Source organism: Sciurus carolinensis, chromosome 2 (assembly GCF_902686445.1).
Source record: "Sciurus carolinensis chromosome 2, mSciCar1.2, whole genome shotgun sequence".
NCBI lineage: Eukaryota > Metazoa > Chordata > Mammalia > Rodentia > Sciuridae > Sciurus > Sciurus carolinensis.
In genome coordinates this window covers 117,608,897-117,636,851 of record NC_062214.1, presented here as the reverse complement: position 1 = coordinate 117,636,851, position 27,955 = coordinate 117,608,897, and the positions used below count along the sequence as shown (strand labels likewise).

The following is a 27,955-nucleotide window of genomic DNA, read 5'->3' as shown; positions in this document are numbered from 1 at the left end:
GCATTCATGGTCTATTCAGAACCAATTATTTTTATTTTTACTTTCGGCCCTGTCTGCCAAGCTCAGGCAGAAAGCTGAAGATATATATGGATTTTCTGTACATATGAAAATCCCACTGGACCTGGCAAAAATTCTTTCTCAGTCTATCTGGCAAGACTTTTCTAGCTGAGTGGTCAGGGTGTGGTTTTTCCAGTGTAGCAAATCTATCTTCCCATTTTCATCTTAATTCTCGTTCAAAGAGGCAAGTGAAAAAAAAAATCCACATATGTGAGAAATAAAGTAATTTGTATATACTGGCTCAAGGTACAGGTTTGGACGGTATGGGTGTGGGTTTGCCCTTCCCTGCTCCTTAGGCAACGTAATAGTACGCATGTGTGACATGCCCTAATCCTGGCATGTGGCAGAAGCCTGGAAAGGCTTTGCCTTAAACTAGGCATGTCTAATAGGGTTTAATGCAACCTGTGAATTTGCCCCTGTACAAGGTCAGCGTGTAGGTCAATGGAATGCTGCCCAAATTGCATTCTCCCCCAGACTGTAATTATACCTAGGAGAGAGCCATGTGCTGCCAAGTTCAGCTGACTCCAGATAGGGCTGAGATAAATGGAGGGTTTGCTAACATTCCTCAAAACCTGATTTTTCAGGATCTGATATAAAGCATCTCTTGTTAAGAGTGATTTGAGCTTTATGAAGGAGCTTAGTGTAGGGGATGATGACCAGCTGTTGTCTTCCTTCCCTGAGAGCAGAATAAAGGTGGTTCAGAATGAGAGCATGAGGAATTTGAGGCAGACATAAAGTAAAACACTTTAATGCCAAAGTCACTTAATACTAGAAAATGATTTTGCGGATTATTACAAATCCAAATAAGATGCATGAAAAAAATTGTGTTTATAATTAACTGAAGGAGGGCTATGTTTTATGTGTTTGGAAAAATGGCTATAAACATGTGCATCGTACGAACATTACCTTATAATAATTTCTTGAAGTGTGCGCATTCTTCTAAAATAAGATCCATCCTTAAATATGCAAACTCTGGGCCAACTCAAAGGCAGAAGGATAAATTAAGCAAAATTTATATATTTCTTCATTGCTAAGGGTTAAATGATTCCAAAATCCAGTTCAGCAGAGTACACATTGGATAACAAAGTTTTATAAATACTCATACTCTTCAGTAAATGCTTTTTGAAATATCTTCCCTAAATGGCCTGGAGTAGGCACTTTTTTCCAAGAACCTATGTGGAATGAAGTCACATTTAGTGCTTAAGGCATTTCTGTCTACTGGCTCTACATAAACATGGAAAATCATTAATCTGACATTGATATAATGAAGCTGTGGTCTATGAAAGCCAGGAATCCTTCCCTAGTGTCCAACAATCAAATATGATGGGCTGATCTCTAGGTCTTCTGCAGTGTGGAAACCCTTACTGTTGGCTGGTCCTGATGCCTGGGAGAAACCTTCAGCATAGCAGCCAAGCAAAATGGAAACAGTCCATCCTACATTTATAACTGTGGCATGGGTTACAGTGTAATTTGGGGTTCATGATCTGCAAAGCTAATTTCTCAACTCTTCTCCATGGAGAGGTTTTCTGAAGGTGAAGCTTTGGACTTTGTTCAGGAAAAAGGCACTGGATCTAACATTCTTTGAGGAATGTCTTTGAGTAACCTGGAGAAAGACTATGCCAGAAACAGTCATCTCATTAGAAACCTCCTCTTTAAATTAGTCTCCATTTTTTAGGGATCATTTAAGAACAATTAGAAACTATGTTACTGATCCCTATGAATAGCTCCCTTGTGTCTTATTTATGATTTCCTTGAAACTAGTCTTTGGACTTTCATGAATGAGGATGTATATATATATACAGTCTTTGTCCTTTGCAAGAGACTTGGGGGTTTGCATAATGTGAGGGTTGTTGAGTTGGACCAACTGCCTTTCAGCATTAGTTTGATGATGAGTAAGGCGGGCCTAGAGGCACAAGTCTGGTCTTCTGACTTTTCTCTTAGGAACAAGTTCACCAGATCCTCATGTCCATCATTTTACAGCTGGCCGAAGGAAAGCTCAGCATGCAAAAGTTAAAAGCAGAGGGAGTGTCTATTGCATTTATGACTATCCTTCATTTCTGTATTTCTGCTTAGATTATTGTTTTGTTGGGAACCTTTAGCTTTAGGCCAGACAACTTTAAAAAAAATGTTAAAATAGCACAGAATAATGAGAAACAGATTGCTTAAAGAATGGGTTGGTGTTTAATAATTAAAAATTTTATCTAATTGATTTGATGTAACTTTCATATTGGAAATTCTGTGGTTATTTAAAAAATGTTAGTTAAACTTCCTACTATGAAAAAGCAGAATATAAAATATATGACAATCTCAGTTAACTTAGGATTCTGAAAAATTTCCAGATAATCATTATGATCACCAGCCCATAATGTTCATTAAATAAATATGCTAATATAGAAAATATAATCAAGTGAGTCTTAGTTCTTTCAAGCCCACTATATATGAGATAAGCTAGTAGATTGCGAACAATAAATATTCAATATTAGTGTCTTTTCTTCTCATATAGTCTTTCTCTTTCAAGAAGAATTTTTGAATTTCACTGTATCTGTCTAGAAGTTAGATTATCAATAAAGCCTACAATGCAACAAAAGAAAAGCCAGGTGAATTTTCAGTTAAAAGAAGGGTCTACATAAATGGGATTCTGGTTCTTTGAAACTTTATAATGAGTCTAAAAAATTTTTTAGACAAAGTAATAGTTTTTGGTAGATAACCAATCAAGCATATTTTCAAAAATATCTTTTCTCATGTTACAAATCTTGCTTCTTCCTGCCTGTGCTGCTGTGACCAGGTTGGCTCAGACCTGGGGGAAGCTCACTAAACACAGTCAGGGAGTTCATGGAACATCTTCCTTTCTGTCCCTCTCAATCAAGTTTCCTTTTTCTCCTTCTCTTTACCCCACCACTTTCTCCTCAGAGACTGGCCTTATCTCTAACCAAATTCAGAAAGATCTAAATATACACAAAATTCTCACCTGCTCTGTTTGTAAGTCTAATGTGAGGTTTTCCTCCATTTGTTTCCTTTTTAGTTATTTGCATATCTAGACTTAAGAGAGATATTTTAAAAATATTTATTTCTTCTACTTTTTCTGTTTCTTTAAAAGTTCTCTCTGTCCTACATCATTTTCTTATAATTTGTTTGATTTGGTCCTCTTAACTATGAAGGGGAAGCCAGGCCATTTCAATTAAGTTTGATGTAATCTTGAATCAATTGGCTCATCCTCACCCTACCACTACCCCCATGTGAACCACCTGGGGAATTGGAACCTGTTTGGAGGAAACCAGCCACTTTTAGCTCCTCTCTCTTCTGCAGATGAGAGAGCATCTGCTTCTCAGAAAATAAAGGGGGGCTGTGTCATCAAGGTAAACAAGGAAGTATCAGACCCTCTTTGCCCAAGGAGGGTGAGGATCGATTCCCTTTATGACAAATCCAGAAACCAGTTAAGAGGCTCTTCACCCCATGCAATGGTGAAACTCGTCACAATGAAGCAGGTAAGAAATTTTGCAATAGTCACTTACCAGAGCCCCTCACCTAACACAAACAATAACCTGGAAAAAACTTAAAGCTCCCCTGTTCTCCCTAGAAAATCCATTTAGATTATCCCTGAAGGACTGGTTTTTGTTATGTCTGAAAGTAAGTTCTGGCAGGAAAAATGTAAAGTTGGGAGCTACTGGAGAAAAGATCATAGTATGAACTAGCATGTACTCCTTTGCCGTTTTCTCGCCTCCCATCTCATTACAGAGTGGATAGGAGTAAACTCTCACTCTTGATTTCTCCCTGGAGAGGGAAATGTTGGAGCATACACTCAATTTTCTGGCCTTGGGAAGACCACCCAAGGATCCAGTTCTGTCTTACCTGACTTGGGGTGATGACCCAACATACTCTAAATGCTTGGACACTGCTGATAAGCACAAAAAGTCTTATCTGGTTTGCTTACTGCTGCTGCAGAGTTCCTTTGATACAACAGACAGAGCTCAGTGTAGTTTAGTGGCTTTCCTCTCAGGGAACTTAGGAGAAGGAAGGGTGGAGGTTATGTATAATGTTCTAGCTTTTCATAGGACCATGGTGGGGTTCTTTTTTACCTGATTTATTATGTTTATAAGACCTCACCTACTCCAGATGCTTGGGGGGTGATGAGAACAAAATTGAGCTGAACACCCTTTAACACCTCCAGACAAATGGTAGGCCTATAGACAGGCAATGTATAATTATGAGCTCCTGAACCCAGAGAAACTTCCATAATTGGGAATTTACATGTACAAGTTCAGAGAATACTCATCTACAGAAAAAGGTTGAGAAGTCCTCATCACCTTGGCTGATTGGTGAAGGTTGTTTCCTATTTGAAAACAGTTTGTTTCAGACTAGGAAAGATGGATGTTTTTCAGATGTGCAGATTCCAACAGACTGTAACAAGACATATGAAGAAAAAGGAGAGTAAGAACCAATTAAAGGAACAAAATAGCTGCTTCTGTGTTGTGATGTTCTGAACCACTTTCCTCTGCCACAGTTTTCTGCTGTGATGTTCTGCCTCACTTCAGGCCCAGAGGAATGGAGCCAGCTGTCTATGGACTGAGACCTCTGAAACCTTAAGGAGCCTCAACTAATGAATTGATTAATAAAGAGCTGGGAATAACCTATCCAATCATTGCTGGATTCCTACTATGATACCACAGGCAGCTAGGATAACACATCAAAATAGGAAGCAAGAAGAAATGGAGCATCACTAGCTCATAATTTTTTAAAAAACAGAAATTAGATTTTCTTAATACTATATACCTATTAAAACAGGGTGGCGTGTAGAAAGTGGGGAAGAAGAATTGTTTTAGTCAGCTATTTTGCTGCTGTGACTAAATGATCTGTCCAGTACAATTATAGAGGAGAGGTTTATTTGAGGGCTCACAGTTTCAGAGATCTTAGTCCATAGAAGGTGGGCTCCATTCCTCAGGGCTCAAAGTGAGGCTGAACATCATGTTGGAAGAGTGTGGCAGAGGGAAGCAGCTGGTATCATCAGGAAACAGAGTCTCCACTCTCCAAGTACAAATAATACCCCAAAACCACATCCCAATTCCAGTCTCCTCCAGTCACACCCTACCACTTCAATTAATCCCATTAGGGATTAATTCACTGATTGGGTTAAGACTCTTACAACCCAATCATTTCTCCTCTGAACCTTCCTGCATTGTCTCACATGTGAGCTTTTGGGGACATCTCACATCCAAACCGTAACAAAAATGTTTCTGTCTCTGCCTCCCTTAACTGTTCTGATTCCACTGATCTCTTTAGCAGGACTTCTCTGTTCTGCCTCCGAGGAAGAAAACGTCCCACAGGGCTGCATGAGTATGTCTAGCCTTTGCTTTTACAGTCTGCTCTTGCTGATAACCACACCAGAATATGTATTCTTTCACCTTTGGACTTGGATTGTATTAAACTATTTAGGCATAACTAATGCAACCACAGCCAGGATGGAGTGTGTGTGTGTGTGTGTGTGTGTGTGTGTGTGTGTGTGTGTATATATATATATATATATATATATATATATATATATATTTATTAATGACAGCTCTTAGGTATCTATCTCCGAAAGCTCAACTAGATGCAAACACTAGAGACTTATTTAGTTTACAGGAAAGTTGCTTGGCCTTGCTTCTTTTGGGCTAGGACTCTGGGAAGTTTAAGGTGCATGAGTTTCTTTGTACTTTTGTTCTGCCCTTGTTTTTCAAAGATTCTGACTTATAACTCTATGTCAGAAGAAACATTTCAACAACATGTCTTGATGGAGATTTAGCACTCCGATTTATCTGAGGACTGTTTTATAGCCCATTAATATAGAAGCGTAGTCATTTGGAATTTTATTTGTTTAGTTTCAAGGTCAGTGGTAAAGCGATGTTAGGGATGACTGAAATAATCCCAATTAAACTTTGAAAGAGTAGTTGTAGGGAAATGAATTTGAATTAGTACAATATAAAACTGTATAATAAGATGAAAATTTCATGTACTTAGAAAATATTCTGAGTTCATAAAATTACCTTAATCTCAGTCCACCATCTTTTTTTTAATATATATATTTTTTACTAAAATCTTTTTTTTACAACTGCATTTTTGATACATTGTACACAAATGGGGTACAACTTTTCATTTCTTTGGTTGTACACAATGTAGATTCACACCATTCATGACATACATATACATAGTGTAATACTGTCTGTTTCATTCTATCTTTCCATCCCCCACCCCCTCCCACCCTGTGTAATGTATGATTATACCAATGGTGTGAATCTACATTGTGCAGAACCCTAGAAATGAAAAGATGTACCCCATTTGTGTACACTGAGTCAAACTGCAGTCTGTAAAAATAAAATATAAATTTAAAAATAAGTGAACAATCCCACCCAAATAATTGCTAAGTAAAGGTTCCTGCCCTAGAGATGATTACATTTAGTCACTGAAAAGGAATTTTTAATAAAATATAGTTCAACTTAAGGAGAACACAATAAGGATAAAAAAAATTAATCTCTTTGGCATCAAATGTTTGCATCAAAATAAGATTACATGAATATTGTGAATCTACATTGTGTACAACCATAGAAATGAAAAATTGTACCCCATTTGTGTACAGTGAATCAAAATGCAGTCTGTAAAAATTAAACAAAATTTTTAATTAAAAAAAATAAGATGTTGACATTTTCCCATAAAAAAGAGGAGGTTTTGTTTTGGTGGGTTTTTTTGTTTGTTTTGTTTTGTTTTGTTTTTGGTAAAGAGTATGATATTAAAGGAGGGAAATTGTGAAAATATTGTAAATTAAAAAATGCATGCTATGCTTGTAGAGGCACTTAAAACCTAAACAATCATTTTCTCAGGAGAGTGGGTACCTTTGGTTGGTAAGGCTAGGGATAGGAAGACTTGCATGTAGCTGATTGTGTCCTATTGATCTTATAGTATGTTTTGAGGGATACTTAAGGTTTTTCCTATCTTAGTAAATCTATTTAGCACTACTAAGGGCTTAAGCCTTGATTTTTCTAGAACTTTGAAAGGACTGATTAAGCATGGTATAGTAACATTTCAAAGGCAAAGTATAAATGTTCCAGTAGTTACCTTAAGAATTGAATTGAAATGTAATTGATTTTTTTTTCCATACTGGGGATTGAACCCAGGGTCTCTTACATGCTAGGCAAACACTTTACCACTAGGCTACATCCTTAACCCCAAACTTAACTGATTCTTCATTAGTATCTTAACGTAATTTAACAGAAGATTACTATTGATTTTCCCCCATCAAGAGAACATTAACACATGTTAGATATGTTTTCTATTACATGAATTCAAGGTATATGAGTATTACAAATCACTTTCTAAAATCATGCTATGACAATGTATAAATAACCTGGCAGATTATAGAGGTTCCTGGTCATTTCCTAATGAGTTGTTTTTCATTAACCCCAAATTTCAAATTTAACTACCTTAGAACTTTGGTCAGGGTAAATGAAACATATTTACAAATAAGCACTATATCCTGAGAAGTTGATTTCTACTTTTGAAAGTTAAGCATTTGAACATAGATAAAGCTGACAAGATGCTTCTGAGGTAGTTCAGTATTTATCCATTGTCTCACTAACAGAATCTAGTTAGCGGTCACTTTTACAAACTATACCAAGTACAGCTCTAGGCATATTACACTGTCTGCTTTAATCTTATAACCTAAAGGTCAGCTAACATTAGCACCAGTTTACAGAGGAGGAAACTGGAGTGTAGATGCCTTACCCAAGATAACAGTTAATAATTGTACTGAAATGCAACCATCTAGGAATCTGGCTTCAGTCTTAACCACTATGTAATGTGCACCTTCATTTTGAACAGACTTTTTTATTAAGAAAAATACACTTAGGAACCAGAGTGCTTAGAATCTAATACTTACTCAAGACTGGACCCTTATTATCTAAACATCTTATGTTTCTCTTGGGAGAAGTAAGTTCTAATGTTCAACAACACAATATGGTCTAGAGTTCATGATAATTTACATTTTATAAAAAACTGGGATAGGAATCTGAAACTCCCTAACAACTCTCTTCTAAATTTCTTCTGATTAGTTATATATGACAGTAGAATGCATTTTAATACATCATATATAAATGAAGCATAACTTGTCATTTTTCTGGTTGTAATGATGTAGAATCACACTGGTGATATAATCATATATGTACATAGAGTAATAATGTTTGATTCATTCTACTATCCTTACTACCCCCATATCCCCCCTGCTACCTTCATTCCCCTCTGCTCAGTCCAAAGTACCTCTATTTTTCCTCGCCCCTAACCTTATTGTGAATTACCATCTGCATACCAGAGAAAATATTCAGCCTCTGGTTTTTTTGAGATTCACTTATTTCACTTAACATGATATTCTACAGCTCCATCCATTTACTTGCAAAAGCCATAATTTCATTATTCTTTATGACTGAGTAATATTCCATTGTGTCTATACCACATTTTCTTTATCTGTTCATCTGTTGAAGGGCATCTAGGTTGGTTCCATAGTTTGGCTATTGTGAATTGAACCGCTATAAACATTGATGTGGTTGTAGTATGCTGATTTTAAGGCCTTTGGGCATAAACCAAGGAGTGGGAAAACTGGGTCAAATGGTGGTTCCATTCCAAGTTTTCTGAGGAATCTCTATACTGCTTTCCATAGTGGTTGCTCCAATTTTTAGTCCCATCAGCAATGTATGAGTGTACCTCTTTCCCCACATCCTCACCAACATTTATTGTATTCCTGATAATAGCCATTCTGACTAGAGAGAGATAAGCTTAGGGTAGTTTTGATTTGCATTTCTCTAAGTGCTAGAGATATTGAACATTTTTTCATATATTTGTTTATTGACTGTATTTCTTCTGTGAAGTGTGAGTTCATTCCTTAGCCCATTTATTGATTGTGTTTTTTGTTTTTTTAGTGTTAAGTTTTTTGAGTTCTTTATATATCCTGGAAATTAATGTTCTATCTGAGTTACAGGTAGCAAAAATTTTCTCCCATTCGTAGGCTCTCTCTTCATGTTATTGATCATTTTCTTTGCTGAGAAGAAGCATTTTTAGTTTGAATCCATCCCATTTATTGATTCTTGATTTTACTTCTTGCACTTTAGGAGTCTTATTAAGGAAGTCAGTTCCTAAGCCAACATGATAGAGACTTGGGCCTACTTTTTCTTCTGTGAAGTACAGGGTCCTATTCTAGTGCCTGAGTCTTTGGTTCACTTCAAGTTGAGTTTCGTGCAGGGTGAGAGATAGGGGTTTAATTTCATTTTGTTACATATGGATTTCTAGTTTTCCCAGCACCATTTGTTGAAGAGGCTATCTTTTCTCCAATGAATGTTTTGGTGCTTTTGTGTAGCATGAGATAATTTTATTTATGTGTGTTTGTCTCTGGGTCTTCTATTCTGTACCATTGGTCTATGTGTCTGTTTTGGTGCTAATACCATGCTGTTTTTGTTAGTATGGCTTTGTGGTATAGGTTAAGGTCTGATATTGTGATGCCTCCTGCTTCACTTTTCTCACAGAGGATTGCTTTGGCTATTCTGGATCTCTTACTTTTGCAAATGAATTTCATGATAGCTTTTTCTATTTCTATTTCTAAAATATCATTGGAATTTTAATAGGAATTGCATTTAATCTGTATAGTGCTTTGGTAGTATGGCAATATCAATTCTGACAATCTAAGATATGGGAGATATTTCCATCTTCTAAGGTCTTCTTCAATTTCTTTCTTTAGTGTTCTGTAGTTTTCATTACCTCTTTCATTGAACTGATTTCCAAATATCGTATTTTTTTGAGACTTTTGTAAATGAGGTAATTTTCCTAATTTCTCTTTCAGTGAATTCATCACTGATATATAGGAATGCATTTGATTTATTAGTGTTGATTTTATATCCTGCTACTTTGCTGAATTTGTTTATTAGTTTTAGAAGTTTTCTGGTGGGATTTTTTGGATCTTCTAAATATAGAATCATGTCATCAGCAAATACTGATAGTTTGAGTTCTATTTTTCCTACTTGTGTCCCTTTAATTTCCACAGTGTGTCTAATAGCTCTGGTTAGAGTTTCCAGGACCATGTTGAATGGAAGTGGTGATACAGGACATCCTTATCTTGTTCCAGTTTTTAGAGGGAATGCTTTCAATTTTTCTCTATTTAGAATGATGTTGGTCTTGCGTTTAGCATAGTTAGTTTTTACAATGTTGAGGTCTATTCCTTCTATCCCTAGTTTTCTAGTGTTTTGAAAGTGAATGGGTGTGTATTTTGTCAAATGTTTTTTCTGCATTTATTGTGATGGTCATACGATTCTTGTCTTTAAGTATATTGACATGATGAATTACATTTATTGATTTCTGTTATGCTGAACCAACCTTGCTTCCATGGGATGAACCCCACTTGATCGTGGTGCACAATCTTTTTAATATGTTTTTATATGCAATTTGCCAGAATTTTATTGAGAATTTTTGTGTTTATGTTCATGAGGGATATAGGTCTGAAGTTCTCTTTCCTTGATGTGTCTTTGTCTAGTTTTGGTATCAGGGTGGGACTAACCCCATAGAATGAGTTTGGAAGGGTGCCCTCCTTTTCTATATCATGGAATACTTTGAGGAGTAATGGTGTTAATTCTCCTTTGAAGGTCTTACAGAACTTGACTAAGAATCCGTCTGGTCCTGCCCTTTTCTTGGTTGGTAGGCTTTTGATGACTTCTTCTATTTCATTGTTTGAAATTAATCTGTTTACATTGTGTATGTCCTACCAATTCAGTTTGGGTAGGTCATGTATCTCCAGAAATTTGTAGATGTCTTCAAGATTTTCTATTTTATTGGTGTATAAATTTCAAAGTAGTTTCTAATTATCTTGTGTATTTAAATAGTATCTGTTGTGATATTTCCTTTTTCATCATGAATTTTAGTAATTTGAGTTTTTCTCTTCATTAGCATGGCTAAGGGTTTATCAGTTTTATTTATTTTTTCAAAGAACCAACTTTTTGTTTTGTCCAATTTCTGATTTGTTTCTTTTGTTTCAGTTTCATTGATTTCAGCTCTGATTCCTGTCTTCTGCTTTTGATGTTTATTTGTTCTTATTTGCCTAGGGCTTTGGGATGTAATATTGTGTCATTTATTCATTGACTTTCTATTCTTTTATTGTATGAACTCAATACAATGAACTTTCCTCTTAGCACTGCCTTCATAGTGTCCCAGAGACTTTGATATGTTGTGTTGGTGTTCTCATGTATCTCTAAGTATTTTTTAATTTCATCCTGATTTCTTCTGCTATTCATTTGTCATTCTATAGCATGTTATTTAGTCTCCAGGTGTTGGAGTAACTTCTATTTTTAAAATTTTATCATTAATTTTTAGTTTCATTTCATTATGATCTGATAGAATGCAGGGTGGTATCTCTGTTCTTTTGCATTTGCTAAGAGTTTATGACATAAGATATGGTCTATTTTAGAGAAGGATCTGTGTACTGCTGAGAAGAAAGTGTATTTACTCATCAATAGATAAAATATTCTATATATGTCTATTAAGTCCAAATTATTGATTATATTGTTTAGTTCTATAGTTTCTTTGTGTAGTTTTGTTTGGAAGATCTGTCCAGTAGTGAGAGAGGTGTGTTAAAGTCACCCAGTATTGCTGTGTTGTGGCCTATTTGATTCTTGAAACTGAGAAGAATTTGTTTGCTGTACCTAGATGCTTCATTTTGGGGGGCATATATATTTACAATTGTTATGTCTTATTGATGTATAATTTCCTTAAGCAGTATGAAATGTCCTTCTTTTTCCCATATGACTAACTTTGGCTTGAAGTTCACTTTACCTGATATGAGGATGGAAACCCCTGCTTGTTTACATGATCCATGTGAGTGATATGTTTTTTTTCCCATCCTTTCACCTTCAGTCTGAGGATGTCTTTGCCTATGAGGTGAGTCTCATAGAGACAGCATATTGTTGGGTCTTGTTTTTTAATCCAATCTTACAGTCTATGTCCTTTGATGGATGAGTTTAGGTCATTAACATTCAGGGTTATTTTTGAGATATGATTTGTGTTCCCATTCATTTTGGTTTCTTTTGGTTTTTAATTTGACTTAGTTTCTCTTTTGGTTGTCCTTTCCTTTAGTGTTGTTCCTCCCTTTGCTGGTTTTCACTTTTTTTTTTTTTTTCATTTCCTGCTCATGGAATATTTTGCTGAGAATGTTCTGTAGTGCAGGCTTCTAGTTGTGAATTCTTTTAACTTTGGTTTATCATGGAAGGTTGTTATTTCACCTTCAAATCTGAAGCTTAATTTTGCTGGATATAAATTTTTGGTTGGGATCCATTTTCTTTCAGTGCTTGGTATATGTTGTTCCAGGATCTCCTAGCTTTGAGGGTGTAGGTTGAGAAATCTGCTGAGATTCAAATTGTTTTCCCCCTATATGTAATCTGATATTTTTCTCTCATGGCCTTTACAACTCTATCCTTATTCTGTATGCTAGGTGTTTTGATTATAATGTGACTTGGTGTGGGTCTGCTGTAATGTTGTACATTTGAGAGCATGTAAGCCTCTTGTATTTGATTTTCTACTTCATTCTTCAGGTTTGGGAAATTTTCTGATATTATTTCATGGAAAAGATTGTGCATTCCTTAGGTCTGAATCTCCACACCTTCCTCTATCCTGATAAATCTTAAATTTGGTGTTTTCATGTTATTCCATAATTCTTGGAAGTTCTGTTCATGGTTTATTACCATCTTCTCTGTGTGGTCAAGTTTATTTTCAAGATTATATATTTTGTCTTTGTTGCCTAAAGGTCTGTCTTCCAAGTGGTCTAGACTGTTACTGTTATTTACCAATGAATTTTTAATTTGGTTTATTGATTCCTTCATTTCAAGGATTTCTACTTGATTTCTTTTTATAATCTCTCTTTATTGAAGTGTAATTTCACCCCCTAAAATTTATCTTTGATATCATTCCTTGCATTATGCTTTATGTCATGAATCAGTTTAACAATGTGCATTCTGAACTCCTTCTCTGACATTTCTTCTACTGTGTTGTCAATGGATTCTATTACTGGAACATCTTGGTTTGTTTGGGGTGCTTAGTTCCCTTTTTTTTTTTTTAATGTTTTTCATGTATCTTTCCACCTACTAGTGTGATTCTGAAGCAGTACAGTTTCTACCTTATAGACTAATAGTGTCACTAAAGGTTTCCAATCCTTGCCTTTATGGGGGAGATCAATATTAACAACACCCAGTGTAAACAGTATACAGCCTTAAACCAAATAGCTCTTATTAAGATGTCAGGCACTTCTCTCCCAGGCGGTCCTGAGGGCTGAGTGCTGAAACCTGTGCACTTGTCACAGAGAGCTGTTCTATATTGGGCGGATCAGGATCGGGAACTCAGAGCTGCAGGATGGCCACGTAGCTGTAAGTGATGGTCTGGGTTGGTGGTTAGGGAGGGGTTGGGAGACGGGACTGGGGAGCTGGAGGGCCTAGTTGGGGGCCAGATTGATGTCAGACCAGGCAGGACCAGGGGACTCAGTGGATGTCAGACAGGGTAGTGAGTTGGGGACCAGGCTGGTGCTGGGGATCAGCGAGTGCTGGCTCAAGTGGGCCCCTGGAACCCAGTGGGTGCCAGAACAGCTGGCTGGGCGAACTGAGAGCAAGATGTCCTCACATCTTCTTCTAACCTTCCAACCTACTGTAACCAGCCCTGTCCATCCCCACACGCTTCAGGACTCACAGAGCTGGAAAGAGCCTGTCTCTCTCCTACCTCTGCAGCAAGATGTTGCCTATTAGCACGTCTAGCAGGAAGACCTCAGGTATAACTAAACCTACAGGCACCTTGATATTGGGCTTCCAGGCCTTGGCTGGTGTCCCAAGATGGAGAGACTACATTTGGAGTTGGAGCTGTAGCCTCAAGTCCCTGACAACTGTTTGGGCTACATTGTATATATGTATTGAATTATACCATATTCCAATATGTATAATTATATGTCAATTTAAAAAAACCACATGCTTTATTCTAAAAAATAAAGGAACAATATAAATACCAGAAGCAAGCTCTGTGGCCACAGACATATATGAATTAGTTGATGAAGAATTCAAAAGAAATGTCATAAAGATGCTCAATAAGGTCATAAAAATGATAAACAAAATGCAAATATTCACAAAGAGGAATCTTTCAATAGAATAAAATAAAATTTGGGAAGTTATGAAATGCAACCACTGAATTGAAAAATTCACTAGAAATGTTCAACATTAGTCTTGATCAAGTAGAAGTAGGAATCAAAGAACTGAAAGACAGTTCATTTAAATGACCCAGCCTACTGAGCAAAAAGAAAAAGGAAGAGTGAAGTAAATCTTAGGACCTTATAGGCTATCAGCAAGCAGACCAATAAACACACTGTGAGGAAAAAGCATAAAGGTGTGAAGAGTGTATTTAAAGAAACAAAATGACCAAAAACTTCCCATTTTGGGTAAGGAAGTAGAGATATAGTTTCAGGAAGCCCAATGGACCCCAACAAGGAGAACCCAAAAAAGATCATACCATGATACATAATTATCAAATTGTCAAAACAGAAGAGAAAGAATTTTGAAAACAGCAAGAGAAAAAAGCAACTTATTACATATAAGGGCATTTGCATAGGACAGTCAATGAATTTCTTACCAGAAATTTATAGACCAGAAGGATAATATATTCAGTGTTGGGAAAAAAAACTGCCAATCAAGAATACTATTTTCAATAAAAACTGTCCTTCAAAAAGGAAGAAGAAATAAAGAATTTCTGAGATAAGCAAAAGCTGCGGGAATCTATCTCCACTTGACTTGGCTTGCCTTACAAAAATATGATAAAATGAGTTTTTTCTCAACTGAAATGAGATACTACCTAGTCACACAAAAGCATATGAAAGTACAAAGTTTACTGATAGTGGTAAATATATTGACAAATATAGGATACTTTAATGGTTGCAAGTACATCACTTAACTGTGGTGTAAAATTTAAAAGGCAAATATAAGAAATAAGTGTAACTATAAAATAAGCAATCTATAAAGGTATAATTTGTGATTTCGATAACAAAATTCAGGGTGGTAAAGAAGTAAAAGAGTAGAATTTTTGTATATGATCGAAGTTAGCAGTTTAAAATAGATTGTTATATACACTGTAAAAATTAAGATGTTTTACTATCAGTCCCATGATAACCACAAAGAAATACCTAGAAAAGGTGCACAAAATGAAAAAGGAATCAAAGTGTGTGACTGTAAGAAATGAATAAAACACAATCCATAGCCAAAGACACTGTAGAAAAAACTACAGACCATTATCCTTTATTAATGTAGATGTAAAATTCCCCAACAAAATACTAGCAAACCATGTTTAAGAATGTTATAGAGTCAGACACTATGAGCACCTGGGATTTATCCCTGGGATGCAAGGATGGTTCACCATATGAACATCCACCAATGTCTTACATCATATTAACAGAACAAAAGATAAAAATCATACCATCATCCAAATAGACACAGAAAAGGCACTTGATAGACTCAAACACCATTTTATAATAAAAAAGCACTCATCAAACTAGGAGTAGAAGAAAAATTACCTCAGCATAATAAAGCCCATAGATTAAAAACTCACAGCTGGCATTGTCCTCCTGGGTGAAAAGCTGAAAGCATTTTCACTGAGATCAGGAACAAGATAAGGTTACCTACTCTCACCACCTCTATTGGACATAGAACTGGAGGACCTAACCAGAACTGTTAGGCCAAAAATTTAAATAAAAGACAACCAAAGTGAAAAAGAAGAAATAAAATCATCTCTATACAGATGACATGATCTTGTATATAGAAAATCCTAAAGATTAAAACTAATAAGAGAGAACTAATAAATTTAGACTTTTACTCTTCAAAATCAGTGTATAAAAATGTTTTTTGTACACCAAAAAGTGAACACCCCCAAAAGAACATTTCATTTAAAATATCGTCAAGAAAAATAAAATACTGGACCATAAACTTAAGACGGTGAAAGACTCGTACACTGAAAACTATAAAACATTGTTAAAGGAAATTGAGGGAGACACAAATAAATGAAAAGATGAGGTCTTGTATTTATGAACTGGAACTTAAATATTGTCTGAACATCCAGATTCCTCTGGCAACCTACAGATTCAATGCAGTTCCTCTCAAAATCCCAGTGGGAGTTTTACAGAAATAGAAAAAACACATAAACAAACAAAACCCAAAAATGTCCTAAAATTCATCTGGAACCATAAAGTACTCCTAATAGCTAAAACAATCTCCAGAAAGAACAAACATGAATGCCTCACATTTCCTGACTGAAAAATGTATTAGAAAACTAGAGTAATCAGAACAGTGTAGAAATTTCATAATAGCCAACTTCATAGACAAACAGAATACCATAGAGAAAAAGAAATAAACCCATGCATATGCTCAAGTGGTCTTTGATAAAGGTGCAAAAACAATGGGAAGACAACAGATGGTATTGAGAAAACTGGTAATCCACCTGCAAAAGAATGAAGTGAGATAACAAACACAAAAGTCAACTCAATAGACTAACAACGTAAACTGAAAACTCCTACAAGAAAGCATACAGGAAAAACTTTACAAAATTGATCCTGACCATTATTTCTTGATACAACACCAAAAGCACAAGCAACAAAAACTGAAAAATAGATGAGACTACATCAAATGAAGGAGGTGTGCAGCAAAGGAAACAATCAACAGAGTTAAAAGGCACCCTACAAAATGGGAGAAAGTCTTTGCAAACAATGTATCTGATAAGGGATGAATGTCCAGTTACAGGAAGGACTTCTACAATTCGATTTAAAAACAGAGAAGACATAACAGATGGACATCGGGTATATGAAAAAATGCCCAACATCACTAACTATCAGGGAAATGCAAATCAGAGCCACAGTGAGATAGCATGGTTCCTATAAAAAGTAACCAGAAAATATAAAGTTTTGGTGAGAATGTGGAGAAATGAAAACCCTTGTGGACAGTTGATGGGAGTGTAAAATGGTGTTGCTCCTACTGGAAGCAGTATGGAGATTCCTTAAAAAATTTTAAATAGAACTATCATATGCTTCTTCAGTCCCTTTCCTGATTATTTAAAGAACTGGAACCAGAATCTTGAAGATATTTGCATTCCCATATTCATTGCAACATTATACACAGTAGCAGGATTTGAAAAAAAAAATCAAAATTAATTAAATGTTCGTCACAGGCCAAAGAAAATATGGTTTAGACATACATTAGAATATTATCCAATCTGTCATTTACAATGATATGAGTGGACCTTTAATGCATTATGCCCAGTGAAGATAATCTAGTCATAGATGGACAAATACTTCATGATGACATTTATATAAGATAGTTATAGTAGTTCAACTTATAGAAACAGAAAGTAGAACAGTGGTTGCCAAGGGCTGGGGGAAGGGAGAATTGGGAAGTTCTATATAATAGATATAAAGTTTCAGTTTTGCAACACGAAAAAATTCCAGAGTTCTAATGAACATTTTACTTATAGTTTGTAATACTGTACTATATACTTAAAGTTTTTAATAAAGTACATTTTGTGTTGTGTATTTTTCACAGTAATAATCTTAAAAAATAAGCTTTCAAGTCTATGAAAACAAGTAAAATAAATGAACAGGGTTTGGGACGTAAATTCAATGTTCATTGTGTTCCAAACATTTTAGTTGGTTTTGAAAAGGACACTGGAATTATTCTGCAACTAAAGAGTGAGTAAATGGAAACATAGAAGGACATTTGTAAAGGTTGTGCAGGAGTAGACAGAATTTGGTAAGTATAGGTACAAAAATGCAAATGCTCTAATTCCACTGTCACCCACCCTCCCTTTAAGGGGCAGGACTGAATTTAGGAAAACTCTTTAAGGCATTGTCCTACAGGTACCCTCCTAACACCTTTCACCCAAAGTCATGGATAAAATTCCAAGGATGGCTTATCGTGGTAATATCCTTTCCACAGTGCAGCCTGGTGGAATGAGCAAGTGGGGATGGATTGATCTGGCGCCTGGTGCTTGATTTACCCAGTGACAGCAGAATCAGTGTGTCATTCTCTGGGTTCCTCATGGTCTCTCGCTTGACATCTTTAGTCAAAAAACTTGCATTTGAACATTGTCTTGCAGGTAGAATGTGGTGTTGATGATTTTTTAACTGGATAGCTTGATGTTCATTTGACCTAATTGCAATCTTGTCATAAATTGAATTCCTGTACCTGTCTCATGGACATTGATGTGTATGTCATGGTTGTATCAGTCACTGTCCTGGACACTTAAGCATAAATCTACTTGATTCCCAAAGCCAATCTTCTTTTGAATTTGCTGTCTTGGTAGTTTAGGCAATTATTTTATTTGCGTTTTTGACAGTCTCTTTATAGCAATTTTACCACAAGGAATTTTTAAATTTCCCAACTACAAACTTCTTGAGTTCAGCATCTCAATCTGTCTCACTCACCTCTACATCCCCAGAGTCCAAAGCAGTTCCAGATGCACAACAGATACACAGCAAATAGTTTTTAAATGAGTACATGGCTGAATATTTAAATAAAACCTATTTGGATTTTCTTAATTTTGTACTGGAATTTTAAAAATCAGTTGGCTTTAAATTTGGGTTCTCCAAGAAACTACACTTCTAAAGATATTTGATTATGCTTTATTTCTTCTTTTCTTTTTGCTTTTATATGAAAAATTATAAAAATATTATTTACCTTCTTTATGCCCTTCTTGAAAGTCCTGAAATTCTGTATTCCCCAGAAATCTTTCTTTAAGACTAATGTTGAAATGATTAAACACAGCAACTGAAAAATCAGATTTTCCTTTTATCTTGATTAAAGCTTAGTATTTACTGTATTTTAGACCTAATAGTTATATAAAGAGGTAGCCATTTTGAGCAGGAAAAGGGAAGACATTGACTGGTAATAATTGAGAATAAATTGATAGGTCGATAGAGAATTAGGCTGTTAGATAATCTTGAGTAGAGCAAACTTGTTCAACCAGAAAACAACTAGACTAGTATACTAAAAAATATGATGTAGATATTGTTATTGTTTAGTCCTGCTTTCACTGTATTTTGTAATTTGTGAGTACCTAGGTGGGAAGGAAAGAATAACTATTTAGTTTAACTATGTAGACTTCTCCAGGGGCTATTCAATAAGGTTGAAGTAATTGGCAGTGAAGCATTTGTAGTTTTTAAAAAGATTGTAAAAGTCTTGATATACATATATTATTATAAAAAAATAATTTGAAATGATTTAAAATCAAAACTTGATGAGTAAAATATTATAATTGTTTACATTAATAATAGTACAGGAAGCAACCTACCTCCCTGAAATGGTAAACTTTATTTACATTGTAAATACAGACCAGCAAATATGTTAGGTAGTTTGTACATATTATATCATTTAATTCCTAAAATAAATATATAAGCTAAATGCACAAGTTGATGAATTCCTTAAAGTGTGACTCTCTCAAGGCCACATTGCTGATGGGCAGCTGTCACAAGAAGGGAATGTTCTTTCCCCTAAACACTTCAGCAGAGAGAATCACTGCAAAGACTGCAGACTTAGGCAGCAGTGTGAAAATATCTCATTGGTACGCGAAAAAGCCGGGTGTGGTATTGTATATCATGTTGCTGTTACAACCTAGTTAAAATATATTTAAATAAAAAGATCAGAGCAAAATATTCTGCAGATTTTTAGTGTTCCCGTGGGGCTGGTAGAATTCTCTGTGACATTTTCCCTGTATTTTGTAAAACGTCTGTAATTGCAGATAAGCTGTTTTCCAATTAAGCATCATTTGGAGTACAGTGTCTCCAAGTGTCACTTTAGTTAGTCCTTCATTGTATCTGAGTCTTATGCTTTCTAAAAGATTCTCATAGTCACTGGAGCTCATATTCTTTTTTGTTTTTAATTCCAGATCATCAAGTTATTGGATGGAAAACGATCTCAAACTGTGGGAATCTTGATATCTAGTTTACATTTAGAAATGAAGGACATCCAGCAGGGTAAGTCTTTTCCATCATTTTTTTCAGAACTTTAAAAATTTTAAAACATTTTATTGTGGAGAATTTTAAACACACACAAAATTAAAATGCCATAATGAATCCCGTGAATATCCAGCTACATAGCCATCAACTCACTTCTGTTTTCATTTATAGCACATTCCCCACCACCAACTAGATTATTATGAGGCAGATCTCAGATATTTTATAATTCATCTACTAAAAATATTTGTACTACCCATAAAAGATAAGGATACTTTTAAAAACATAACTCTAGTGCTATATCATGCCTTTAAAAAGAAGAACAACAATTTCTCAGTATGTTTTAGTCAGGTTTTTTTTGCTGTTGTGACTAAATGATCTGACTAGCACAATTATAGAGGAGGAAAGTTTATTTGAGGGCTTATGGTTTCAGAGGTCTTAGTCCATAGAAGGTGGGCTCCATTACTTGGGTCTGGAGGTAAGGCAGAACATCATGGCAGAAAAATGTGGCAGAGGGAAGCAGCTGGCATCTTCAGGAAACAGAGAGTCTCCACTCTCCAGATACAAAATATATACCCCAAAGCCACGCCCCAGTTCCAGTCTTCTCCAGCCATACCCTACCACTTCAGTTAATCCCATCACAGATTAATTCACTGATTGGGTTAAGACGCTCATAACCCAATCATTTCTCCTCTGAACCTTGCTGCATTGTCTCATGTAAGATTTTGGGGGAAACCTCACCTCCAAACCATAATAGTATCCTCACATCTGTGGTTCTCATTTCCCCGGTTGTCCATATACTCATTAATTCACCCATTCATTTAGAGTTATTTTGGGTGAGGTTCCAAACAGATGTTCTGCATTGCCATTGATGTGTCTCTCAAGTTTCTTTTAATCTGAGGTTTTCTACTCCCCATCTTCTTTTTGGGTTTTTCCTTTGTAATTCATTTATTGAAGACAGAAGATTACTTGTCCTGTAGAGATTTCCACTTTTTTGATTTTGCTGATTGCATTACTGTGCAATGAAGTTTCTCTGTCCTATGTGTTTCCTGTAAACTGCAGGTTTGATCTAGAGACTTAATCTGAGTGCATGGAAGAATACTTCACAGAAGCTATTGTATATTCCATCAAGATGTATATAATATGGATTGTCTGTGACACTAGTAGGCACTGGTGATCTTTGCCTAGATTGTTTCTTTAGAAGTCTGAAAAATAACAATTTAAAATTGTTATTTCTTCATTAGCTGAATACATCTCTAGAGAAATACTTTTATCAACCATGTAGTTACATCATTGTCTCTTAATCACTTTGTTGGTGGTGGCAGTGGGTTTTTTTTTTCCCCTATTTGGTTTTCTTTGGCTCAATTTTAAACAAAAAACATTTATAGAGAAGATATTTTATTTGTATGTACTTTTCTTGATTTCTAGAAAAGGGAAACAAAAGCCATCATACCTTTTTAAAATTTGTGTCTTTCATTAAAACAATGTTCCCTTTTCTCAATAATTGATTAAATGTATATCTTAATTTTGGCATGTCACTTATGATGTTTCCTGAGTAGACTACAATCTCTGAGGTGGCTTCAGTAGGACTGAGCACTGGTTTAACAGTGGGAACACTCTGAAACCACCCTACCCTTAGGTTTCTCTTGGTGTTACTCAGTTGTTTTACTTTTCTACTCAGCAGACTCCCGAGGACCTTAAACTAAGAGGCTCTTGAGATCCTTTCACACACTACTTTTCCTTTTAAAGTAGTTTTCTTAGGGTCTTAAAATTTTCCTATATTGTAAAAACTTTTAAATTCCACAAAAGGCTAGAAATATTGATATCCAAAGTAAATGACATAAGTATTTGGATAAGTGAAATATTTTTAACATTTCATAGAACTGAACTGAATGCATAAGTATGACTATAAAACCTTGGGAAACATTGTAGTAATCAGTAATTGATTTGACTTTGGGGCACTACCACTGAAATTAGAGCAGGATTCTTTACTGACTTTAGAAGGATCTGATGTTAGATCTTCTACAAGAATTCAAATCAGGAAAATGTGGTGTTAGGGCAAACAACAAAATGGAAAAAGGAAAAAAAAATTCTGGAGGGGAGTTGGCAGTCTTGTGGTGGGGAAGTAAGTTTCTGAGGCAGTCATTGCAATGAGAAGGGGATTTTTCAGCATCATTGGCCACAGTCCTGCTGAACACCAGGCGTGCTTGGTTTTACCACCATGTGTAGCACCATGAATATGAGTTTTCACAATGGCAGCATCACTATGGCCTTCTCTTGGTTCCTGTTAGCCATCTTCTGCTGCAATATGACAGATTACCACATGAATGAAGGTCATTCTAACCCCATGATACTGTAGTTACCAGCTTGGGACCATAAACCTTCCCATGGAATTCCAGCCTCATTGGCTTGAATATTCAGTGTAAGTTGAGTAAGGGATTAGTTCATCCAGACCTTTCCACTTTAGTCAAAAACATGCCTTCGTGAATCAAAAGCCAACTCTACATCATGTACAACCATAGAAACAAAATGATGTACCCCATTTGTGTACAATGAATCAAAATGCAGTCTGTAAAGAAAAATTAAAAGATAAATTTAAAATATATGTATATATTTTAATCTAAAAAAATAACAATGGTGAAAAAAGAATATTAATGATGTGATGTTGCTAAAAACCATTTCCTCTGGGTCAGGTTAGTTGTTTGGACAAGATCTAAGTCATTATGTAAAGGTATTTCATAAAAATAGGATGTGTACATAAACTTCATTTTGTTGGAAATGACAAAAAAAAAAAGAAAAGTCAACTCTCATTTCAGCATTGGAGATGCCAACTGTGGCATTACAGATATCTAAGCAGGGCAAGCATGGCTTTAGCTCTTCCTCCTGCCTCAAGCACTTATGTATCCATTGCAGAGTTGGTTCCTAAGTTCTAAAAAATAATCTCCGTTCCATTTCTTCCTTTAGCAATGTATTCCAGATGAACCAATCACTGACACTGGCATGTGACAGTCACTAGGAGTCTGGGCTTTGCCAGTTATATTTCATTCTGAATCCCTGTCTGGTCATAAATGGAATGTGCTTGGTCTTGTGTTGTACTTCAGTCGAAAGGGCTCCCTGTGCTGAGGTTGACCCAGAACATTTATGTGAGGGGAGATGTGATTGGAGGAGGCCAGCTGGCAGCCAGGTGGTCCCGCAATGTTATCAGCCTTGGTGAAATGACCAAAGTTCAGATGCCTCTGGTTTATTCTTAAGCTTTCAGGTCATATATTCATCTTTGTCAGGACACAAAGACCAGAGGCATTAACTCACACTTTCCAAACTTACAAAAAGTTGATATATAAACCAGAACCCTAGTTTATTCACTTAGGGAAGAGAATATTTCTTTGTTATGAATAAAGTATCATATCTGCTCAATGTTTTCTCCATCACTTGTCTCTCTGTGGCATTGTATCTCTTCCTGCTATTTTTCCCATGAAGAATTCCCTCTATCCCACCACCTGCACAGCAAACACACAGCGAGTGTGTTTTGAATGGCTGAACAGAGGGATCGATGAGAAGAGACAGACAAAGGCATGAGTAGAAAGGAACAGTTTCGAATCTTGGAAATGTCTGATTCTTATAAAAAGTACTGTTCTGTTTGTAGGAGCAGAAGTACCTACAGGCATTCTGAAGAGCTTCAAGCATTTCAGTTTTCTAAATGACAATGACATTTCAATCTTGTCCTGCTGGGATTACAGCTTTGTCACCTTGATAAAAGTTTTAAGTATTTCAGTATAAAGGTTACTTCCCACAGATAGATCAGATAGATAATCTGGCTTTTACTTGTCCAGCTCTTTCTTTTTCTTCTACTTTTTTTTTATTGGCACATTATAGTTGTATATAACGATGGGATTTGTTGGTACATATTCCTACATGCATATAATATAATAATGTAATTTGACCAATATTGCTCCCCAGCACTCCCCACTTCCCTCCCCTCTTCCCATCCCTTGGTCTCTTTTCTCTACTGATCTCCCTTTGATTTTCATACTATTTCCCACCCACACTTACTTTTCCTTTTTCCCCTCTAGCTTCTGCATATGAGAGAAAACATACATCCCTTGACCTTCTGAGTTTGACTTATTTTGCTTAACATAATGGTCTCTAGTTTCATCCACTTTCCTGCAAACTGGTCCAGCTCTTAAAGAGCAACCTGATTTTCCTTGTTGGTCAGGTGAACACTATTCTGTGGTCTACAATGCACATTCAGGAATTGAAATTTTAGAATTCTGTGCTCAAACTCTTACGGATAATAACCAATCATTTTTTTGTACCTTTTTGTCATGTCGTATTTGTTTCCTGGGAAGTTCTCTGATTAAGCATTGCTTATAACTAATTGGCTAATGCGTCATGTATTAAAGTCATATATTCAAATATTTGTTAAATTTAATTTAATTTTTAATAGATGAAGCCTTAATCTACATGGAATCAGAATGTCACAGGTTCCATTCCAGCGCATTTGGGTAAAACTAACTGCCTGCCTGTCTTTAACATGTATTGAATGCCAGCTCTGTATCAGGCACCATAACTTCAACAACATTTAAAATTTTAACTGTAACATTTTTGAGAACTCACAACATGGTGGGAGAGATGTACAAACAGCCAAGATTGCAATAGAGTGGGCTATGAAATAATAGAAATAGCTGAACTCTTCCTGTACAACTTCAGATGAGTCTTAGAGGATGTGTGGTCACACACAGAGATAGAGCTCATCCTCTAGAGGAAAGAACATGAAACAAGATGTGCAAAAGGGGGCACAACTGATGTGTACAGAATGCATGAGAACATGGTTTGTTTCAGGGGCTAAGGCTGGAAAAACAAGCAGCATCCAGACCAGGAAGGGCCCAGAATGTCATCACATGAATTCTGTACACTATTGCATCAGTACCAGAGATAAGATCTTTAAGGGGAACGTTGCTGTCTGATTTTGAGTGCAGTGGTGTGTCTCAGACTGACCTTGAGGGCCCTATGCGCTCTGCATCTCTTATTACCCTTTGCTCCTCTGGCCTCCCTGCATGCTGCACTTCTAGCTAGCTACAGTGATCATCTTTGACTCCTTGAAAAGGTCAAGTTCTCCCCTCCTTTTGTATCTTTGAATGCATAGCACATTTTGAATGAAAAGCACAGCACATTGCCTGTATCTGGAATTGTTTGTACAGCCAACTCTTTTTCTTTAGTGTGGGTTTCAACTTAAATGTCACCTCAAAGAGGCCTTCTCAGATCCTTGCTCCCTAATGTAACTCATGCTAAGTTAATTCTCTCACTTTTCTCCACACTTAATATTGTATTCATGTATCTACTTATGTTCTTATTTACATCAGCTATCAGAACAGCAGCTCTGAGATGGAGACTACTTGTTGATGTGTCCCCAGCACCTTGCACTTGTGTCTGGCACACAGGTGCTGATCTAAGTGCCTACTGAATGAATAAAACAAAAACAACTAAAGGAGGATAAGTATGCGAGAAACAGTTTGCACACTGATCAGATCATAAGTGATGAAGACCAGAACTAAGACTGCATCTATAGAAATGTATCACAAGGAGTGAGGAAGAAGAAATTCAGTCTGCACCTTAGATTTTGGATTCAGCAAGAATGTGCAAATTGGTACCAAAAATTGAAAATTAGAAATGTAGATCAAAAATGGTTTAAGCAGAAAGGAGTTGAGTGTGAGATGACTGGAGACATGCCTGGTGGGAGTAGGTGGACAGAGTTGGGTTAGACATAAAACAGATCTCAAAAAGTAACCTCTACCTGGTTCTCTCTACCCAAAGAGATGTTTGACATCCTTTAGAACAAAACCAAATGCCCACATACTGGCTGAAGTGTAGAACTCTGACTCACCAAAGGAAAGCCTTGGTTGTGGGGGGAGAATGGTTCCAGGGAGGCCGACCATTTTGCCCACAGAGCCTGAATAGACTCCGAATAAGTGACTGACTTACTGCTGGTGTTCCATCTGCTAGATGGGATGACTTATGTTTAAAAGCATTTGGCATCTGTGGATACAGCAACTGCCTACCATGATTGCAAATGGATGTTTTCATTCCACATTAGTGATTTCCTCTAATTTCTGTCCCAGGGGATATGGAAAATTGCTGTTGACTATTCTTGATATAAACCTCCATATGCATTGCAACAGACTAGGTGCCAGAAACCTCCTGGCATTCATTTGGAATTTCCCGTACACTCAGAATTCATATTTATAATATTTAATCTAACATCAAAATAAAACATTTTTCATTTTAGTTCTTACTAGTCCAGGGTCTCAGCTTAAGCATTCAACTGCATCATAGCCTATCTTCCTGTTGAGGAATCTTGGTACCAGAAAGACATACCAGTTGGTTTTATGCTCAGAGACTAAAACCCAGATTTGAGAATACCCACTGGACCTTGTCTGCTTTGGCCTTAAAATATCCAGAAATCTATGTCCAAGTTTATGGGAGCTGTCTAAAATATTTGGTCAGGCATCTGAGATTGACCACAAGTTATTTAGGACTTTCCTGAGGAAAATCTCACTCTAACCTATAAGAGTCCCTATTCAAAAGGCATTTTGCCTCCAAAATTTTTTGTAGTATACCCTACCAGTAAAAAGTTTTAGAGCATGCTTTTCAAGGTGTGTTTTCTAAAACATGTATGTTACATAAATGCATGACAAACTTGACATGCTCGTTTTAAAACAAGGAAATCTGAATTAAAATGAGATTAGTGATACTTTTAAATGCCTAGCTCATTTTGATGGCTTCAGGTTCTCATTAGCTAAATACAATTAGGATGAGGCTCATTATTGACAATAGTAGATCTAAACCCACATTTTTTTTCCTTTTCTTTCTTTTTTTTTTTTTTTTTTTTTTTTCTGTGCTGGGGATTAAACCCAGGGCCTTGTGCTTGCAAGACAGGCACTCTACCAACTGAGCTATACCCCCAGACCTAAACCCACATTTTAAAGAGTCTTCTTGATAATTTTTTTTCTGTTTATGGGGCTCAATTTCTTGGCATATCTACTGTGACCATGCTCATTATTACCCTGTTCTGTGTCTCATAAAGAGCTTGCACTCACAATCATCTAGTCTACCATTTTCTTATTGTTGATGCATTATCTTCAATCTGCAGTTTCTTTGCAGGAATCTTGAAGTCAGCTCATTTATTTTGTGAAGTTCAGCTAAAAGCAGAGTTTAGAATCAAAAAACTTCATTTAATTGCTCCCTCAAGTCACAGTATGTCGAAAACAAAGGAGGAGAGTAAGTCACACATGAAGGAGCTTACCCTCTAAGTGACATCATCATAACCAGCTGACTTTCCAACTCCTTGAAGGAGCCAGTGTCAATCAACGTGTTCAAAAAATATATTTTAAAAACTTTTTGTTAAGCATAAGTAGTAGCTCTATCACTTCCTTTTCCTTCCCCACCCTTTTGTCCCCTCTAAAACACCTGAGCAGCAGGACTCCGCCCACCTCTTTCTAAACCATTGTACATTCATTCCTTCACTTGCAGAGCTGAGGCCAGAAAACAGAGGGTGGCATTTCTTTGTACTTTACCTTCAGGCATCTGGCTGAGACCATCCAATCTGCCTGGAATGTAATTTCAGCTTAAAAGAACCAGAACTAATGGAAGAACAGAAGCCGCTTAACCCAAACTGTTTCTCATTCCACTGCCCTCCAGAGAACAGAGGGGATACACGAGAGGAAGTTTTGTGCATTCTGTGCTCTGTGCACTTCTTTGAGGATTGAACCATGAGCAATTTTAATTGTACCTATAAAGTGGCACCTTGGCCACCTTCAGGCTTAGTACATGCCTAGACTTAGGTGAGAATTAGGACTTTTACTCTGTAAAATTGAGTGATTTTGAGAA

At 36.2% G+C, this 27,955-nt stretch overlaps 1 protein-coding gene and 1 pseudogene across 3 annotated transcripts in view; both read left to right on the top strand.

The window, feature by feature from the left end:
• The window catches only part of Fmn1 (formin 1), a 364,027-nt gene that overhangs the window by 185,009 nt on the left and 151,063 nt on the right, over window positions 1-27,955 (top strand). For all 3 annotated transcript variants that reach the window (XM_047540773.1, XM_047540776.1, XM_047540774.1), the window contains one exon: window positions 20,005-20,092. In XM_047540773.1, the coding sequence (XP_047396729.1) occupies window positions 20,005-20,092 (88 nt within the window). The remainder of the gene's footprint in view (window positions 1-20,004; window positions 20,093-27,955) is intronic.
• Window positions 5,283-5,497, top strand: LOC124977315 (phosphatidylinositol N-acetylglucosaminyltransferase subunit Y-like; annotated as a pseudogene).